Genomic DNA, 21,612 nt, shown 5'->3' on the forward strand with positions numbered 1-21,612 from the left:
ATAGATAGATAGATAGATAGATAGATAGATAGATAGATAGATAGATAGATAGATAGATAGATAGATAGATAGATAGATAGATAGATAGATAGATAGATAGATAGATAGATAGATAGATAGGTATGTAGGTATGTAGGTAGGTAGGTAGGTAGGTAGGTAGGTAGGTAGGTAGGTAGGTAGGTAGGTAGATAGATAGATAGATAGATAGATAGATAGATAGATAGATAGATAGATAGATAGATAGATAGATAGATAGATAGATAGATAGATAGATAGATAGATAGATAGATAGATAGATAGATAGATAGATAGATAGATAGATAGATAGATAGATAGATAGATAGATAGATAGATAGATAGATAGATAGATAGATAGATAGATAGATAGATAGATAGATAGATAGATAGATAGATAGATAGATAGATAGATAGATAGATAGATAGATAGATAGATAGATAGATAGATAGATAGATAGATAGATAGATAGATAGATAGATAGATAGATAGATAGATAGATAGATAGATAGATAGATAGATAGATAGATAGATAGATAGATAGATAGATAGATAGATAGATAGATAGATAGATAGATAGATAGATAGATAGATAGATAGATAGATAGATAGATAGATAGATAGATAGATAGATAGATAGATAGATAGATAGATAGATAGATAGATAGATAGATAGATAGATAGATAGATAGATAGATAGATAGATAGATAGATAGATAGATAGATAGATAGATAGATAGATAGATAGATAGATAGATAGATAGATAGATAGATAGATAGATAGATAGATAGATAGATAGATAGATAGATAGATAGATAGATAGATAGATAGATAGATAGATAGATAGATAGATAGATAGATAAAGAGGAGGAGGGAAAGGCAGGGATGTTAACCAGAAAGGGGTACCAGTTGGGTACCCTGCACTGGGGAAGAGGGATTAGGGGACTAAAAGGAGCAAGAGTGAAGGGAAAAAAGGCATAACACACACACGCACAACAATGTCACAATTTGTCACTCAGTCCAGTCGCTCTCAAGTAGGCAAAGAGTGCCTTGTATGCCTTGAGGGCAGTCGACTGCTGTGGCCACGGACCGAGGCGAGGATCGAGGCGGTACAGGGCACAACACAGTGTATGTCTTGCACTCGCAAATGCAGGGCACTCACAGAGAAGATGAGCGATAATCTCCTCACAACCACAGCTCTCACAGGCAGGGCTGTCGGCCATCCCCATCCGGAAAGCATAGTAATTGGTAAATGCAACACCGATCCATAAACGGCATAACAGTGTTGCGTCGCGACGTACTAAGTTACGTGGAAGACGAAGGCGCAGTTCACGGTCCAGTGCCTTGAGGCGGAGGTTGCAAAACTCTCCCGTGTTCCACGCTGAAAGTGTGAGCTCCAGCGCCAAAGGGCGAAGCCCACTCGCAGCGTCAGGTCTCGATATTGGGATCCTCACTGGAAGTCCATCGTTGTGAGCAGAACGCGCAGCCGCATCGGCCTGGTGATTACAGTTAATACCACAGTGTCCTGGCAGCCATTGAAAAATGATGTCGTGACCTTTGGAAACGGTGCCGTGGTACAGTAGACAGATCTCAGCAACAAGTTGCTCCTGTGACCCGCGGCGTAGCGCAGCTTGCAGGGCTTGAAGGGCTGCTTTAGAGTCGGTGAAAACCGTCCAGTCATGTGGAGGTTCTTTATTGATGAACTCTACCACAGCCCGTAAGGCTGCGAGTTCCGCACCAGTTGAAGATGTTGGATAGGTCGTCTTCACTTTCATGAAGATGGATCTGGCCGATATCAACACCGACCCCGCAGAACTGGTCGAGTGAACTGATCCATCTGTGTAAATATGTATGCGGTGACTGTGGTAAGAATGCAGGTGATTCAATGTCAGTTGTTTGAGAGCGGGCAGTGATACACCAGCTTTCTTTGTAATGCCAGGAATATAGAGGTGAACCCGGGGTTCATGAAGGCTCCATAAGGGTGAGCTCGGTCTTGACGCAGGGGTGAACTGCGATGGAAGATATGCGCGATGGGCTTCAATGACTGGAGAATGCAGTACGCGGCCTAATTATTGGGAGTGTTGCGAGGTGACGACAGGGAACCCGTGTGAGGTGCTGAATATGTGTTCTCACGGTGTCAACAGCAATGTATGTAGTAACAGGATGTTCCCGGGCAACAAGAACAGTTGCTGCTGTTGATGCACATTTAGGCAGTCCAAGGCAGATACGAAGAGCTTGCGCTTGCACACTTTGAAGAGTCTTGATATTTTTGTTTCTAATGGAACTGAATATCGGAAGACTGTACCGCATGTAGCCCAGAAAGAGGGAACGGTACAGTTGTAGCATCGAGCGCACTGATGCGCCCCAGGACTTTCCCCCGAGGAAGGAGAGGGCGTGGACAATCGAAATTAGTCTCTTTCTCATGTCGTAGATATGTGGACTCCACGAGAGGTTCCTGTCGATGACAACACCAAGGAATCTGTGGCTTCTCTCATAGGGAATGGCTTCGCCATTGATGCGAATGGTGTAACGTGACATTATTTTGCGTGTGAACGCCACAAGTGAACACTTTTCGGTCGAAATGTTCCGACCCTGCAAGCGAAGATAAGATGTCAATATCGATGCTGCTTTTTGAAGTCTTGCACGAAATTGAGGACGGGTCACCCCTGATGCCCAAATACAGATATCGTCTGCATATACCGAGATCTAAGGAGATTGTGGCAATACGTCGACCAGGCCGATAAGAGCAAGGTTGACGAGAACTGGGCTCAGCACTCCACCCTGAGGGACTCCGCGCGAATTTCGGTGTAAGGACGTTGGTCCGTCCGCAGTCAGGACAAAAAACGACCTCTGATAAATAGCTGCGTATCCAGCTGAAAGTGCGGCCTCCGATCTCAGTAGCTTCCATTGCGTCCAAAATGGCCTGATGCGTTACGTTGTCGTACGCGCCCTTGATATCCAAAAACAATGCCACGGTCAATCTTTTCAAACTTTTGCTGTGGTGCACCGACGTTACAAGGTCACCCACGTTGTCGATAGAAGAGCGGCCCCGTCGGAACCCAGACATGAAGGTTGGATAAATCTGATATCGCTCCAAGTACCATTCCACGCGTGTGAGCAGCATTCTTTCCATGACTTTGCCGACGCAGCTGGCGAGTGTAATTGGACGGTATGATGAAAGGTCGAGCGGTGATTTCCCCGGCTTAAGAAGTGGAACCAGACGACTGGTCTTCCAATCATGAGGAACTATGCCAGCAGTCCATGACTTGTTATAAGTGTCCAAAAGAGCCCGATGAGCTTCTTGGCCAAGGTTGGCAAGTGCGGAGTACGTCACACCATCGGGCCCTGGTGATGATGACCTACAACAAGCCAGCACAGCATCAAGTTCTTCCATGGAGAATAGTGCATCCATCCGAGAATCCCGTGAGGGTGGAACATTGTTGCAGTGCAGCGTTGCGCCTGGATTCGGAGGGCCTGTTATTCTTGCGCAGAAATCTTCGGCTACCTCAACCACACTGCGTCTTTGGTGGAGCGCTACGTATTTGAACGGGTAGCGCTGTTGAGGGTACGTGCGAAGACACCGAATTACACTCCAAACGCGTGATAAAGGCTTCCGTTGATCAAGTGTTTGGCAAAATGTCCTCCACCGTTGTTTTTGCAGTGCCTGAATTCTGCGCTGAATCTTCTTCTGTATGCGCCTAGCATCTCTTAGGTCTAGGCGCGACTTTGTGCGTCGGTATCTGCGCTCTGCCCTGCGCCGTTGTGATCGCAGTCGTTGCAATTCGAAGTCAAAATCGGTGTAGTTAGCGACAGGGTTAAAGGGGCAGATGGCGTGTTCCATGGCCTCCTTAATGTTTTGTTCAAGACCGTAAGAGAAGCCCTCTGCGCAAGCAGCCTCCATAAGTTATTTAAAAACTGTCCAGTGAATGCGCTGCCTACACGTGGCTGGGGAAAATGTGGAAAGGATGGTAATAATCAGATAGGTTGGGATATGGTCGCTGCCATAGGTTTCTACATCCGAAAACCACCGGACGCTGTTGTTAGGGCACTTTGAAACGAAAGTCAAGTCCAAGCGGCTGCTATAAGTCACCCCTCGTATATAGGTCGGGCTTCCGTCATTCAGGCACTGGAGGTCATGGTCAGAGGCGAAGGACACAAGCTGTCTTCCCCTAACGTCCATCCTAACGCCTCCCCACATGGTGTGATGAGCATTGAAGTCACCCATATTAACCCACGGAGCAGGTGTAGCTGCCATCAAACCACTCAACCTTCTGGCGTCGAAACGACTTGATGGCGCCAAGTACACCGCCAGTAGCGTAAACGTCAGGTCTCGGCTCTTCACTCTCAGGCAAACGTACTTATTGTCTTCGTTTGGAGCAACTGAATGTTGCACATGTGTAAGCTCACGTCGAATGTAGACGATGACTTTGCTGGATCTGTTGCACGTGGGTGATGAAAATGCCTCGTAACCGGATATTCGCAAAATTGCCGGGGTCTTCGGTTCACAAATCACAAGAATGGGGAAGTGATTCTCGTAGACGTAGTGCCGTAAATCGGAAATCCGGGACTGGAGCCCACGAGCATTCCATTGGAAAATGAAAGCTTGCTTGACTTTCTTTTGAAAAGACAGGTCCGAAGGAGCCATGATGCCGTCTACTGTAGAGCCGCAAGTACTGGATGTAGCGCGTCCAGAACTTGGAGTGCGCTTTTTGCTGCTGGCGTGCGTAGGCTGGAAAGCAGAACACGCATGGAATTTATTAGTGACGTTATCATTGCAATCCCTTGCATATCTGGGCCATGGCCTTGATCGTGCCTGTTGGCTGGATCAGTCGTAGGCGCTCCACACTGCCCTGAGTGCGCCAACATCCTTGACGCAGTAGCCGTAGAAGGCTTTGGCAGTGGTGGCCAAGTTGAATCTGAGGCAGCAGGTCCAGCTTCACCAAGCGCCGGGCTCCCTTGATTTGGTCCGGTTTTTGGTGGAGGCGGACAAGCTCCAGTTGGGTTTTGGGCATTATTGTCAAATGTGACTGCTTTCTTTGACGACCTTCGGCGGCGCGAACGACGTCGTCGCACCTTTGCGGCGGCTTGTTTGTACGTAGAATGATCTCGCACCATTTGCTTTAGTACCGCCCGCTCGGTCTTTAGACGGGGGCAGTCTTTCGAGGAAGAGTCATGAGGGCCGCGGCAGTTGGCGCACTTCAAGGTAGTCGCGCCTGAAGCCTTTAACTTCCCGAGTGTCGGCAGCAGCCCCGAAATGAAGGGGCCGAAGCAGCAAACACGCCCTCCGCTGCCCCGAAATTACCCCAAATCACAAGACTGAGGCGTTTCGCGTCCAGAGACCGCATACCTAATTACTTTTTATAGACAAACACCGGCTGTGATGTAAGCAGGATTTGTTGGCGCCGCTATCGTCGACTGATGCCAACAACTGGGAGTGTGGCTTATAGGAATACTGGGAGTGTGGCTTATAGGAATGCACGCAAGCAAAAGCTCTCAATGTAATTTTCTGGCTGCACAATGCACCTATGAGGTCGTGATTCATTACAAAATGCGGAATGCTTGCTGAAAAAAAACGTGGAAGTGTGCAAAGTCATTTAAAAGGCAATGTATTTTTCCAGCATGAAACAATGTGCTTGCCACAGGCATTTTACAAATCCACAATCTGTACTGTAGGGTCCAAACCTCTTTTATTAACAAAATATGTCCTCATTTACTCATTTCTAAGTTTCTGTCATACGCAAAAGATTAAAAGAAAATTGTACATAAGCTGAGGGAATGCTTACTTCAGCATAGCTATAAGGAATCCAGCATATACCCAGCATAACTAATCAAAATAAAAGAACAGCGGCTAAAAAAGAACCCAAAATGTATTTTTAAATCAAAGGCGAATTAGAAATTTAGCCACCGTATACCTGGAGTATATCGACAAAGCAATGGCCTGGAGACACGTACGGCTTCATAGTTTCAATGTGCAGTAAGAAAATTACATTCAAAACTTTTGTTTAGATGCATTCGTAAGGACCGCACTCCCAGCTGTTGCCAGCACTCGCGGATAGCAGCGCCACCGATTCCTGCTTACGTCACAGACGAGTGTTTGTCCATAAAAATGTAATTACGTATGTACTCTTTTGACGATAAAGGTCCCAGTCTTGGAATTCGCCGAGAATATAAAGCAGCGGATGGCGCGTTGCACCTTCGGCCTCTTCAATTAGGCGCCCCTGCCGATGCTCAAGAAGCAACAAGTTTGAGCTTCGATAACAATATTGGAAACAATATAATGCAACATGTTTTTTCGTATTCTTTTTCCCTTCGTCTACAGGCTTGTTCACGGAGTTTGAAAGAAAAGCTGGGGATGGTGCTTTTTGTTTCATTTTTAAAAAACTCTACGCTATTAAAAAATGTCAGATTTAGGGCAACACTTCTTGTGCTTACCTATATTACATAAAGTGAAATTCTGAACACTCTTTTACTCCCTCGGTGCTTATCTGTTCTGCAGATTTGAAGGAGATGCTATTAATATTTGTGAACAAAAAATTTTTACAAAACAGGCTAATTTGAGGCGCGTCCTATTTGAATTTTTTTCTAGTAAGCGACAACTTGCTCACAATGGCCCAAGGAAGCCCGGCATATTCTTTGTAACCTGTACTTTAATCACGCAATATATATTCATCAAGGCTTTCATATCTCAATTTTTATGTCATTGAATACTTGCGAAATTGAGCTGTGCGTGAAAACGCTGCCTCTGCCGCGATGTCGTTAACAATTTTTTTCTCCTCAAGCATTAGCATTTTCACAAAACAAAATTCACTTTTGGCCTGCTGAATTTTGTGCCCGGAAAAAATGGTCAAGAGTATTAACAATTTGAAATATTTCCTTAGTCTGATTCCTCATGGAATCATCCAGGCATGAGCAGGACAGAAAAGAACAGGGTGCAAAAGCGAAACCACGCACATACACCGTCGTATGGCCTGACAGGATATAGGCTCAGAGTACCGGCTGGATCAGCCTTGTGTGGTATGTCATATTTTGGCACAGTTTCCAGCGCATTATAATTTTCCTTGCGAAGCAGTTGCTCCGCTATTGTTGTGCGCAACGCTTACCTTCTGTAGCATCCACAATGCGAAGGTGCCCAGTCGCATTCCATGACGGTCCATTAAGCGCAGAAAAAAATTAGCCCCCGATTTACTCCGTTAAATTAACTGTACTATAACGTCCATATAATATGCCCCAACTCTGCAGCAGCCTTGACAATGACGCTAGCAGTGTGTACCAAATACTGCTACTGTATGTGCTAAATAAGCAGTATGTAAATGCTACGCCTGTGCGCTAGTACAGTAACTTTGCTTAACTTTATCTTCGTTAACCGTGGTGAATGTGGGGCTAAATCGGCTGATAAAGTTAGGGCGATGTAATGATGCGGAGGAAATGCGAAAGCGTGCGCCATTACGAATCCGCTAGAGCAGTAATGAGGAGCCCATCAAAGGCTTTCGTTATATCTGAGTCTTATGGCTCTCCCACCTCTCCCCTACAAGAAGAAATGGAAGATTTCACCCTCTCTCTTTTGCCACCTGTCAATCGAGGCGGGAGGCTCCTCGGTTAATTAACCCCAAGAGAAGACGGCTCGTTCGCTAGCGAGGCGCTTAGTGCAAGCGCACAAGCTGCCAAAGTTTGCAAACGCAAGCACTAAGTGTCTCGCGAACAAGCCGTCTTTCTTGGGGATGAAGCATCGAAGCACAAATTGAAATAAAACACTTCACTCCCGCAAGTGGGTTTCCATCCCCGGGCGGCCCCAACAGATACGTCTTGCAGACCACTCGATTAGACCACTCCGACCCCGCAACGATGCGACTGAGGCGCGATACTCAAGCACCACAAGTAAAGGGCCCAATATTGGAATCGGATGGCTTCGCACTGGTCCGGCCTATATATTTCCATTATTGGGAAGGTTAACAGTGCTGCTTGGGTTCCCCTTGACTACCGCAGCCTTCGAACATCCCGCGTGCTAAACTAAAGCCTCTCGCGCTCTGCTTTGCACGCCACCGTCTCCCATCCGTGCGCAGTGGATCCAAAATCCGAAACTGACGCAAAAGACGAAATGCACAGAATTCGCATTTCGACTAAGTGCCTCGCTAGCAAAAAACCTTCTTGTATGGGGGTTGAGTAACGGAGAAGCCACCTGCCACTATTGACAGGTAGCGAAATCGACAGGTAAATCTCTTACATCGACTTATATCTTATATCGAGGCGGGGAAAACGCAATACTGTGATCTAACAAAAAACTCGAATTTAACGAAGAACTTGCACATAACGAAAGTTTTACATGTGCTCCTAATTACAACTTAAACGGAGAAAAAGGGTGCATGCTTTCCCATTTCCTCCGCATCAGTAACATTGATCGCCCTAAATGTAATACAAAGTTAACCCTGGTAGCACAATCACAAATATTAACGAAGATACAGAGATTTCAGTAAAGTGAATGTCACCATCATCATCAGCCTGACTACGCCCACTGCAGGGCTTAGGCCTCTCCCATGTCTCTTCAATTAACCCTGTGCTTTACCAGCTATGGCCACCCTATTCCCACAAACTTCTTAATCTCTTCCGCCCACCTAACCTTCTGCCGCCTCCTACTACGCTCGCCTTCGCTTGAAATCCAGTCCGTTACACTTAAGGACCAGCGGTTATCTTGCCTTCGCATTACATGCCCTACTCACGCCCATTTCTTCCTCTTGATTCCGACTAGGACGTCAATAACACGCGTTTGTTCCCTCACCCATTCTGCCCTCTTCCGGTCTCTTAACGTTACAGCTATTATTTTCCTTTCCATAGCTCGCTGCGTTGTCCTTAACTTAAGCTTAACTCTTTTCGTTAGCCTTCACGTTTCTGTCTCATAGGTGAGAACCGGTAAGATACATATGTTGTACACTTTTCTCTTGAGGGATATTGGTAAATTGCCATTCATGATCTGAGAGACCCTGCCGTATGCGCTCTACCCCATTCTTATCCTTCTAGTTATCTCCCTCTCATGATCCGGATCAGCGGTCACTACCTGACCTAAGTAGACGTATTCCTTTACCTGTTGCAGCATCTCGCATTCAATTCTGAACTGCTGTTTCCTTGCTATGCTGTAGAACATTACTTTGGTTTTCTGCATGTTAATTTTTAGACTCACCGTTCTGCTCTGCGCGTTTAATTCATTGATCACAATTTGTAGTTCACTTCCTGAGTGACTCAGCAAGGCAACGTCATCAGCGAATCGTAAATTACATAATATTCTCATTTAAGCTTATCCCCAACTGTTCCCAATTCGGACCTCCAAACACCTCCTGTAAACAGGCGGTGAATAGCATTGGCGAGATAGTATCTGCCTGCCTGACAACCCGTCTGAATGTGCTAGAGCACCTACGTCACGTTTAGTATAACGGAGTAAATAGGGGGTTAATTTTTTTAATTGCGAACTGCAAAAGCCTAGCCTGTCTGAACATTTTGTAGGACTTAGGTTAGAGGTAGAGCTTAACCCAGGCCTGACAAACACATAAAGTGGTTGAGAACTACTCACTGTTGCTGCAAGATAAGAGTTGTAAATTTGCCCCGACGTGCAGCAAAGAGCGCCAAGGATTTATTTTATAAATGTTCCCTTAAGCATACAGTTGCGAAACATCACTTAAACATGTGTGTGCATTGGTTTCTGACATATGTGAAATGCTGCGAACGGAAATTGACCTTTATGATGACCGGCTTGCTCAAATCTAAGCCTTTCTCAATTTGCTAATTTTGCGTCAAGCTGCGGCGCACATTGTGCTAAATGCGCTCTAGGGGATCCTAATCCCGTGTGAGCTTGACGCCTGATGTTTTCTATAGGCTTGTTACCTCTTTGTAGTTAGGTACTTATGCTAATTAGCAAACCACGAGTCGATTAGTCTAGAGATAAAATTTGATATCCTGACTGACTTCTCACAATGTCTGACCTGAAGCAATGCGAGCACGTGCGGAATTTTATTTACCTCATTGCAATCTCTACCGCAGCCTTATAGCATTACAATAATTTCCAATTTCAGAGAAACTCTTGCAGATTCTGCGAGAGTCTCGGATTATCACGTAATGTAGGTGCCCATAATACTGCGTTATTGCCAAGATCTGTAGGAATGAGAGTGCAGATGAAGTAAAAGAAGCGTGTTCAAGGTGCCGGGCTTGTCTCTTCCTCGGGGCTCGGCCACACTGCGCTAGCCCGAGAACCACATGCCAGGACTCGCACCACAACAGACCTTCTTTCCTCACTGCCGCCACGCTTCATCTCCCATCCGAGCAGCTCCGCCACCTCCGGCGACACGCAACCACAGGCGAGTGTCGCTAGCACTCGCCTGACCTCCGAGCACGCAACGGTCCTGGGCCCAACAACACCATCACGGTTATATCTTATGAAGTGGGTTTACCAGGAATTCATAGCCTCCTTGCGAACAATTAAGTAGAAATTGCTTTCCTCACCAATAAGTTTCGGAATAACCTTGCAGAAACCAGTTGCCAAAGAGTGTTGCTTACCTGCGAGGGGGAAGAACTGGCAGTACATATCCTTAAATGTGTTCTCGTTGACAAGGCCAGTCGGGCAGGACTGAAAAATGGTGAAGGGAAAGAAACAGGCAAGAACAGCTCAGTTGGCATTGTCCGAAACTGGCTCTATGTTGAGATATGTCTGTATTTCCAGCAGAAAGTGCCAGCATTATCGACGAAAGCCTCATGACTTCAGGGGCATCTGCCCCTTTCGTCTGAAATACAAATTATTAAAATGCAGACGGAGTATTTGTTCACTGCCTGACAACGTGTACGAAGCCGCATAATGTAAGCATCATCATCATCATCATTTATTGTCCCTTAAGGGCCCTGGGTTGGGCATTACATAAAGGGGGGGGGGGTAAAGTATGCACGTGGTCATATAATCATACAGCGAAATAAAAAGCAGAGAGGCAAGGTAACGTTATACATTTCTATGGAACCGTGGGTAATTCAATCAATGGCTTTATTCAATAAGTGTCGCAGCCAATATTCTAGAAGACAAAAAAATGCAATGATTACTTCACACGTGCTTAAGAAGCCTAACACTATAATATCTTTTGCAAAATGCTAGACATCCCGATGGTAGAAGGACTAATACTGTAATGAAGTATTTATCAGGACGAAAAGCGACGCGAGGGAGTTTACTCTAAGCACAAGCACTAGCTCAGTTATTGTTCATCTTAATGATTTGCGCGACAACCACGAGACCAAGAAAACAACGACACGGGCGCCCGTGTCGTCTTTCTTTGCCGTGTCTCATCGTTGTAGCGCAAATCACTAAAATGAATATGAACCAACTTGCCTAATACAGCATACTGTTTATTCATTGCGCACATATTTTGAAATTCGTAAAGCCTACTTCGTGCTTTTATGTATCGCATTGCTTCCAGAAATGTTTCCTCGGAGCAAACATTCGCCGGTAAAAAAAAAAAAATTACTGGCCACTTTAAAATCACGCTTTGAACGCTTAGAAAAATATTATATAATATGGGCATTTATTGAAAAGAACTGGGACGACGGGGGCAGCGGCGCAAAACTGTCCGAGGTCAGCAACGTTGAGCACAGACTCATGCGAGGATAGCAATGCTGCCGAAGCGCATGTTCATCTTCGTCTCTGTCACGAATGTGCGTCTTTTTTACAATCGCCCCCGGGGAGAAGAAAAGCCATCGTTGCGACTTACGGCAACGGTAAGACGGCGGAGTTGTACTAAGGCTTGAGGCGCTGGACATGAACTGTCTCGCGTCTGCGGCGGCAGAGAAAGAAGACGCACATCTGTGAAAAAGACAAAGATGACCATGCACTTCAACAGCATTGCTATCGCCACGTGTGTCTGTGCGCAACCTGCATGACCTCGGACTCTTTTCGCCGCTGCTCCCGCCGTCCCGGTTCCTTTCAATAAACACCCGTGCCGGGTATCGTCATTCTTCTCGCGGATGAGACGCGACGGGTTGGACACTGCCCAAACTGGGCGCAACAGCGGTAGAGGAGAGAATGAGTTAGAGACTAAAAGTATCAAGAGGCCAGCCGATACAGTCAGCGAGGCCAGAGGACGACACCTGCGGTGCAGAAAAGCATGGGCCGGTGAGGAGAGGGCGGTGTCGGTGATAATACTGTATCAAGGGAGGTGGACAAAGAGGGAGCAGCATGGAGGAATGTCAGTGCCTTCGGTGGCGACGGCTTTAACGCAGTAAACAGAAGGAGTAGCGTTCAGCAAAGGATTGGGCAGAGAAGTGAACCCTGCTTCAGCTCGAACAGCCGATGATAGCGCCAACACACTACACATACTCGCTGCCCAGAGTAATAACTTGAGGAAAGGAAGGCACCATGTCCAACTATATTAATAGTGTAGAGGAAGTCCTGGATCACGACTCGAGCGGCACACGCTACGGGCGGCTTGACGTGCTGAGTGCTGGCCGTGCACAGCGATAGTGCAGCAATTCGTGTCTTTACTTTCGTTACGGGAAGACAAAGCTAAAATAGAAATCGCAGCGCCGCTGTCCTCAGGCGCCATGACAGCAACGCCCTAGACAAAAATTTCAATTATATTAGCAGGTGATAGATGTGGGCTTTGAAAGTTCGAAGGGGGCGCGGTTCTCGCCTCAGGAACTGACGCATCTACGTATCGTATTGAGCAGTGTTGGGGCGATGTCGCATAGAATTGGAGCGGCGTCGCAGCGATGCTGAACGGTGCCTTGAGATGGCCGAACGGTAACTGATAAAAGACGACTTAATGGCGGCTAAGGAAGTCAGCAGCAATGACTCGTGGCAGGCCAGCACCGCAGTGCTTGAAGAGATGGTGCTCATACTTGGAGGCGACGACGGCAAAGCCGTGCCACATGATCAGAAAATCAGCAAGTGTAGCAGATAGGCTGGTTGTCGACGGTAAGCCAGGGAATTCTGACTCGCGAAGCCGGTCGAAGAGAAGGTGCGGCTGCTCGGACATGTACTCGAGGAAGGCTCGGTGGGCAGTCGAGGTCTGGCGACGTCGGCGTATGTCAGCGGAGCGACAAAAATGGTGGTGGTGGTGGATGGGTGGGCGGAAGAGCCTCAACAGCCTGCCCTTGGATGGCATGTCAGAGAGTCACAGCCCCATGTGGCGGTAGCTCTGGGGGGCTCGACAGTAGGGACAGCTGACACGCCACTTATTTTTGAACAAAGTCTTTGATCTGTTGCAGCCTTGAGGTGGTGTCAGCTGCAGGAGTCAGTCCAGCAAGCGACTCAACCTACCTGGTGTGCTGACATGTGATGATACTCTGCTTGCCCAACTCGTCGACGCTTTGGCAGAGTGTGACGACTTCAGCAACGGTGTGCAAGTCACGCGCAAACAGCATTTAAAGGTTAAGGATTCCATTTGGGCTAGTTGGTTGTCGCAGTGAAACATATTGACTAGCGCAAACACGGACAGGGACCAAAGTAAGAGTAAGAGACAGGACACACGCTAGTGTCCTGTCTAAGAGTAAGAGACAGTAAGAGAGAGTAAGAGAGAGTAAGAGTAAGAGACAGGACTAGCGTGTGTCCTGTCTCTTACTCTTACTTTGGTTCCCGTCTGTGTTTGCGCTAGCATTTAAAGGCATCTTCGTCGATACCCTTCAAAATGTGTTCCCTTTTGTCAGCTTCCAACACGTGGCGGTTTACATTTGCATAAGTAAAGGCCATGTTATCATCTATTATCATCGGCTTAGCTTTTCATTTCATCACTGATCCGCACTAGGAAATCTCTATCTGTTTTAAATGCTTGTTGGACTGATTGAAGGCGCATTCACTGAGGTTCGTGTTTTGTTTTTCTTGTCTCAGTTTGCATTTGTACCCACCTTAAAGAGGTTGAGACAAGCAACTAATTGAATAAATAATTCCTCAAGGCTCTTTTCAGCAATACTGCTTTTCTTCATTTTATGTTCACGATAACATGACACTCATCGCAATAAAATTACACCCAATTTCCTCGATCACATATGGCATTGAAGGGGAGTTTCAGAAGTCCAATTTAGAGCGCTACATGGGTTTTTAACATGCTACTGTTTGCTTTACGCCTAAGGAAGGCCCGATCAGGTCCAATGTGCCCATAGCCACTGTCTACGAAACGACACTTCAGAAACTCTTCTCTCAGCTTACACTGTATCTTGCCGGTGGCAAAGGGTGATTTCTTCCTGCGGTCTCCTTCCATACAATAGAATTTTATTCTCTCTTTACGCGCACAGCATTGAGTACAGCTCACACAGCTTCCTTCCTTGACTACTTAAGAAAACAAAGGAGGGGGGCGCAGTTTAGCTGCCCCTTAATTGTATGACGCTGTAGCCCAATGGTTTAATTCTTATATATGCGGAATCGGTAATTCTCTACTTTACATTCAAAGCTCTCTAAGAGCCCTCGTACCACTCCTGGTTCAGTGGTGCAGCGGTCAAGCGATAAACCACTGCTCTACGATAGCAAGTGCTGCCATCGGTGGCCATGTGTGACCCAATTTGGTCTTCCCGTGCGATCAATCATTAATTTAACTGCCGCCTGCCACGGTGGGAACTTCGTTCCCAATCCGGTGAGCAGGTTGTGATGACGCCACAAGGTCACGTCACCTAAGTGACCCATCTTCCCCCTATAGTGCGATTCTGAGGATTTGTTTGTGGATTTTTCGCTCACGGCCATTTACACCGACGACTCAGACACCGGACTTTCTCCGACACGAGCTCCTTAATGCTATCGCGTTAAAATGCTGGTTTTTTCCGGTTGTAATAAAAAACAAACATAAGGCAGGAATTCAACAGACGAACATGCGCGACAAATTCGCAAACCAAGTCAGTGAGAATTAGAGTAGTTGGCAATGTAGTGTATAAGATCAACTCAACTACTTAACCAACGCTCATTCGCCCGTCAAACTGTTTGGGCGATGCCTCAGCGCATATGGGAACGTGTAAAGATTTGCTCACGTCGTGTGGGCATTCGCTGCTTTTCGCTACGAACCGGAGAACCTGTACAAGATAATAGAAGACGGAGCAATGAAAAGGAACTTACGTACGAATAATGGGAAAGCATTACAATTGTATTAAAATTCTATTAAAATTCTAATCTAAATTTATTTAAATGTTTTTAGTTCTCATTCTACTATAGTCTTTTCTAACTGAAGCAGCTGTAAGTACAAATGCTTACTAATTCTGGTTAACATTTCGTATTTTCCCGTCTTTGATGACTTCACGCCGTTTCGAAACTGGGAGCTTTATAACGCGGCCACTTTAAGGGAGACGCCGAGTTTTCGTGTCAATGAGCCATGTAATGTATTATTATACAAAGTATCTGTTCTCTGAGCGCACGTGAATTGCGCGTGCATGCTAATATACTGTTTCACAATCGGCGCAGCCCGCGACCGGAGCTGTTGGCCAAGAGCATTGCCGCGACAAATTACTAATGCGAAAGCATTACTAGGCTATGTTGGTGGGGTCGTGTCACCAAAACGTGTCATCAAAATGTGTCGGCAGCAGTTGTAGGGAGGAACTCTGGAGAGATAACTTACAAACGAAGTGAGGATGATGCACAAAAAATTATGTCGATAGAGTGATTAGTCAGTTAATTGGAGGCAAAAATGTCCAGAAAGTGGGTGGAGCTAGGGTACCGTGTGGCACGGAATTTAAAAGAAACCGGAAGTGTAGGCGGAGCTAACGCGTGGCGTGAAATTTTAAAATCAGAAATGAATACTGAGTAAATAATTAAGTGTAATTAAAGAATTAATAAGTGAATTAAAATAAAATACACAAGTAACAAAATAAAGCTGAATTAAATAATTAATCAACGCTTTCGCATTCCTCCAATGCGGGTAGTCGCAGTGATCTCTAATTTTTTATTCTGGACTGGCGCACCTGTACTCTGGTTCGGGCTCTCCCTAAGGCCATGCGCGCCATTGTCAACTGTAATCACAGCCCATGAACTTGGTATCCCTACTTGTTTGAGCGAAAGGACCTCACGTTAAGCATGTGTCGCGGAACGAGGCGCAAGTCAGGGCTCGATTTGTCGCTGTCCTCTAGAAAGAACTAGTGCTGCTAAGTTCTACGAAATTTGATGGGAATAACGCGCTACCCACGGACAAAAACGACAGCTGGAACGACGGACACACGACACGCGCGTACTAACAACTGAGATTTATTCTGGGACGAGGGCACATAAATACATTTCATGCACATGCTCAAAGCAATCAACTCAGTTGTCGTTTTTGTCCGTGTGTAGCCCGTTATTCCCATCAAATGTGCAACCAACCAGCCCGCATTGCTGCCTTGTCTACAAAATTGTTTCTTATTTCGCATTGGTCTCAGTTTGGAAGGCCACAATTCTTTTTATTTCGAGCTTTCGCAAAGACATGCATTACACCTTAATAACGAAAACCTGTATTCCTTACCATCATACGTATCCCCTGATTTGTAGTCAGGTTCACTTTCGCTGAACTAGTGCTAGTTAGGCTGCTGGACGGGCAAGATTGTTTTCTTGAGAACGTTTCTTTGAATGAAATCAAGTTTCCGTCATGAGGAAGTGCCCGTCTCGCCCCGTCGTGCGCATTGTCCCGTGTGTATACGATACGCCCCTAGAACTGCTGTTGCCACGAGCGCGGCGCTTCCGCGGGAAATCTCCTCAGGAGCAGCTGCTTGTCAATCCTATGCATTAATTTTGGGCCGGAAGTTCCGGGGTATACAATTCATATAACGCGCTTGTTCTCTCAAACCGTGACGAAATCTTTTATTTTGATATGCGCAGTTGATAACCAAGGTCCGTACCTAACATCACTTAATATTAGCAAAAATTTCAATCCTCTGAAAAAATCTGGCGCGGACACTTAGGCTCCGACTTAGGGGTTTGACGCGATGGCGTCCCATCAGCGGCCTGGCATCCTCTTTGCTTATCGCTCGCAGACTTTTCTTTCTTTCATCACCTCATAAGACTTCAGTCACCACTAACAGTACAACGCGATAGCATAAGAGATCCCTCCCGCACAAGTATTCCACCTCTGTTGGTTAAGCCCTCCCTACATGCCTACACATGTGAAACTGGCTATTCTGCTTTACATTCATAGATGTCAGGGAGCCCTCAGATAACTCCTCGCGCAGTGGTACACGCGTTAACTGATGCGCTATTGCCCCGGTACGTTGTTGTTTGCGCTATCTAATCAACCCCTCGCGACGAGTGATTAATTTCACCGCCAACTGCTTCAGAGAGCTGCTTGTTACAGTGCGGTGGGCAGGTTACCATCTGCCACAGTGGGCAGGTTGTGATGACGTCACAAGGTCACGTCTGAGGATTTCTCTGGGGGCTTACGCCCACACTGCCGACGACGCCGTTTTTTCCGCTGAACGACGCCCTCAACTCAATCGCGTTAAAATCAGCCGAAGCCATTTGGCTGCAGGGCCTCCTTTGGGAGGCATCTACCGCTCCGAATTTGAGTTAATGTATCCGACTGCAGCGACCGTGAACACCGCGAAAGACTGAGCGCGCAATGGCAGGACAGGGCGCAAGAAGGCGGTGTGCCGAGCGCTTCCTCCACCGCCTGCCCCGTGTTGCAGAGAATGCAGATATATAGGAACGGGGCGCAAACGCAAAATCGAGACTGTCAAGGGGAGGGAACAGCGCAAGAAGAAACGGTGAAGAAGCAGGAGCTATAGGCGCAACAACAGCTCCGGCATTCTTGGTGAAGGAGCACCAGCGAAACCTCCTTCCCCCAACTTCTGCCCTCTTAACGAGCGGAGCCCGACCAGGCAGTCACGGGGCTCGTCACCAAGCGGCCGCCACCGTGCAGCCCCTGCCGACAGAGTTCTGCCGGCTGAATGTGCGGCTGTGCATGTGGCTTCGACACCCCTCACCGGGTGCGAAAGCATCCAGCGGCATGGGCACAAGGACCGAGGTCCTCGGAGGAAGAAAGAAAAGTTTTTGAAACGACACGTTCGCAAACTCGTCTTCAGAACAAAGCTCGTTCCCTGCTACCTCCGTTCAGTGCGCCGGCGCTACCTGATTTCCGATGGGCGACTGCCTAAAGTGTTAACGCAATGATGCAGCGCTATCAAGTGTGTGACAAACGATTATACGTTGACACCAAAAAAATTACTCATAAATTAATAAGTGATATCCTTGTCTCAAGGTACCTGATCGCAGAAACATTTCGTGGGCTTGGTATCTAGGCACACATCACCTCACTAACTGCACGAACCTCTTTCTGTATGGAATATTTTATCGCATAGCAGCTAATGCTGCAATTTCATGTTACCACAATATTTAACCGCCCAGCGGAATATCTGTTATTCTTTGAGATAAAATTTTGTTGGAATTACTCGAGCTGTTTGAGTTCCGACGGCTTATTTGAAAGCGCAGTAACGGGTAAAAAAAAATATATGGCCGTCTCAATAAGTGACCTGCAAACAACATATTTCGAGTCTTCTGCATTCAATCAGAGCAGCGTTTTCCTGCACGGCACATATTGTTGGTACCGTCTCAGGCAACAAATCAACCATGCGGGCACCTTAGTAGTCGTGTTTCCCGTGGGTGCCGGAAAGGGGAACGGCATACCACCCGTATCATAATTTATTTATTTGTACATACTGCAGTCCGTGCAGGAGCTATCGCAGGTGTGTGCGTATATGAAATACCGCAGATACAAACAAAACTAAAAGACATGGCAGGAAAATTTAAAACATCAAAGTTGAAAATCAAGGACACACTACACAAATTTCCCGCGTAAGAAACAGTACTCAAGGAAATAAAGAGATTATTAGATACTTATGGCATGCATAAATATCTCTATTTTCAAGAAACACACTGGATCGAGCACTCGACTCTAATGTTAAAAGGTAAGCGGAAAGAAACTGTATTTAAACACATTAGTGTGTGAAAAATAAGGTAATTTGATAAACTCGTGTTTACGATGGTATGGCACGCGTGATGTACCTGTAACTTGAGAGTCGGTAGTGCGAATGTAGGACACACTGCGAAAGTTTTAACGAATCTAGTTGCCGGCGACTGGCGAGGGTAGTCAATTTTAATGATTCGGGGCAAATGAGGGTGAAGAATCATGTCAATATTTATTACATGCGAAGCAAATTGATTTCCTTTGTATGGCCTCAATTTTATTAATGTCTGTCAACTTGTAAGTGTTCCACACAAAACAACTGTGGTCAAGAATTGGACGGATTAGAGAGTTATAAATTAATAACCTGGTTTTCTTCGGAGCCAGGGGTAATGTTCGTCTGAGATATCCTAATTTTTAGGGCTCTGTTACATATGAAACCAATATTCTATGACCGTGGTAAGTTGGAGGTAAAAATAATTTCTACATTCTTATACACGGACATCATTTGACGGGGTATATAATGAAAATAGTAATCAAAAATATATTTGGAGCAACTAGTACTTAACGTCGTAAGAACAGTGTTGCGGAAATTAATGTTTATCTGCAAGCTTTCGCATCACCCGCAAAAGCGAGAAAATGATTCGTTAATGGAAGAGTGGTCATCTTATGAGTTAATAGGGCCAAACAATACGAAATCATCAGCGTACATGCGAATGTTCGAGGAGACGTTGCAAGGCAGGTCATTAATATGAAATACAAATAATCAAGGACCTATGACTGAGCTTTGAGGCACACCAGATGTTACAGGGGCGACAAAAAACTCGGATGAACTGTACTTAACAAACTAAAAACTCAGAAGGTAAATTAAACATCCAAGTCACTAAAGTTAAATTCTGCAATATGAGGTTTAATTTGAACATAAACTTAGAGTGACTCACAGTGTCGAAAGCCTTTCAAGAATGTACGAAAGCGCAGCAATCTCTATAACCAAAGTAAATGTTATGAGCAATGTCATGCACAAATTCCGATAAATGAGTAGATGTGCTAGAACTGCGCCTAAAGCCATGCTGAACATTGTATAAAACATTATCCTATTCAAGAAATTTTACACGAGTATCTGTGGATGATAAGTTCAATCATTTTTTCACATGATCACAATGTAAGCAAAATATACCTGTATTTGTAAATATGTTGCTTATTGCCTGAATTAAATAGCGGCAGAACTTTGGCCAATTTCCAGAAATTAGGTAAAGTTGGAGATTTAATCAATAAAACCTGTAGATAACGAAACGTCCATAATGACTATCTGACGAGGAATGCATTGCGGATTTCATCAGGAAGAGAATGAGTACAAACTGCGCGAACAAGACGGGACGTTAAGGTTCTGAGTTAGTTGCTCGTTAACAATAAATAAATTCGATGAAGTATCCTTGAGAAGGGTCCCAAAAGCATTTTTTTTGGATAGCTAATGAACAAACTGTGCAGTTGAATACGAAAAAATGAGGAGATTCAATGTTTATGTGGGTTTAACATCCCAAATCGATTCAGGCTATGTATAAGGGACGCCTTAGTGAAGGGATCCGGAAATTTCGACCACCTAGGATTGTTTAAGGTGCACTGACATCCCACAGTACACGGGCTCCTAGAATTTCGCCTCCATCGAAATGCGACCTCCGCGGCTGGAATCGAACCCGCTCCTATCGCGTCAGCTGCCAAGCACCGTAACCACACATCCACCACGGCGACCTTAAGTTAAAATATGAAAATTGGCTGTGGTTTAGCTCTGGTTAAACCTGGTTGAATTGCGAAATCTTCCTTAGCTTTCGCCTTAGAATTTAACCGTTCCGAGTCAGTAGAGCAACCAGATTCAGATATAGACTTCTCGTCGGTAACTTCCCTAACCAACGCGTAGCGCACCGCTATATATCCCAGTGAAGCCGCCAAAGAGCAAGCGCAAGGAGAGGAGGCCATCATATGAACGACGGAGGGACCACCTGTTAGGCGCGGCGCCGGCTCGGGGGCCACGGCACACGTGACGAGAGGCTCCCTTCTAGCTGCGGCGGGGAGCAAGCTTAGCATTTAACAGTTCCGAATCAGTAGAGCAACTAGATTCAGATATAGACTCTTCGTTGGTAGCCTCTATGGCTAGACTTATCAACCAACGCGTAGCGCACGCTACATATCCCAGTGAAGCCGCCACGGAGCAAGAGCAAGGACAGGAGGCCGTCATATGAACGACGGAGAGACCACCTGTTAGGCGCGGCGCCGGCTCGGGGGCCACGGCACACGCGACGAGCGGCTCCCTTCTAGCTGCGGCGGGGAGCAAGCTTAGAATTTAACTCTTCCGAATCAGTAGAGCAACTAGATTCAGATATAGACTCTTCGTCGGTAACCTCCATGGCTAGACTGATCAACCAACGCGTAGCGCACGGCTATATATCCCAGTGAAGCCGCCACGGAGCAAGAGCAAGGACAGGAGGCCGTCATATGAACGACGGAGAGACCACCTGTTAGGCGCGGCGCCGGCTCGGGGGCCACGGCACACGCGACGAGCGGATCCCTACTAGCTGCGGCGGGGAGCAAGCATAGAATTTTTTTTAAAACTCTGCTTAGACTTTAAATGTTCCGAAGCAGTAGAGCAACTAGATTCAGATATAGACTCTTCGTCGTTAACTTCCATGGCGAGACTGATCAAGCGACGCTTAGCGCACCGCTATATATCCCAGAGAGGC

The 21,612-nt window shown here is 46.2% G+C and overlaps 1 protein-coding gene across 9 annotated transcripts in view; it reads right to left on the reverse strand.

The window, feature by feature from the left end:
* The window catches only part of LOC144132304 (Kv channel-interacting protein 4-like), a 281,668-nt gene that overhangs the window by 81,020 nt on the left and 179,036 nt on the right, over positions 1-21,612 (reverse strand). For all 9 annotated transcript variants that reach the window (XR_013314769.1, XR_013314767.1, XR_013314772.1 and 6 more), the window contains one exon: positions 10,557-10,626. Coding sequence is in view for 2 of the 9 variants with exons in the window: in XM_077664615.1 (XP_077520741.1) it covers positions 10,557-10,626 (70 nt within the window). In the remaining 7 variants the exon portion in view is untranslated. The remainder of the gene's footprint in view (positions 1-10,556; positions 10,627-21,612) is intronic.

This window comes from Amblyomma americanum, chromosome 5 (genome assembly GCF_052857255.1).
Source record: "Amblyomma americanum isolate KBUSLIRL-KWMA chromosome 5, ASM5285725v1, whole genome shotgun sequence".
Lineage (NCBI taxonomy): Eukaryota > Metazoa > Arthropoda > Arachnida > Ixodida > Ixodidae > Amblyomma > Amblyomma americanum.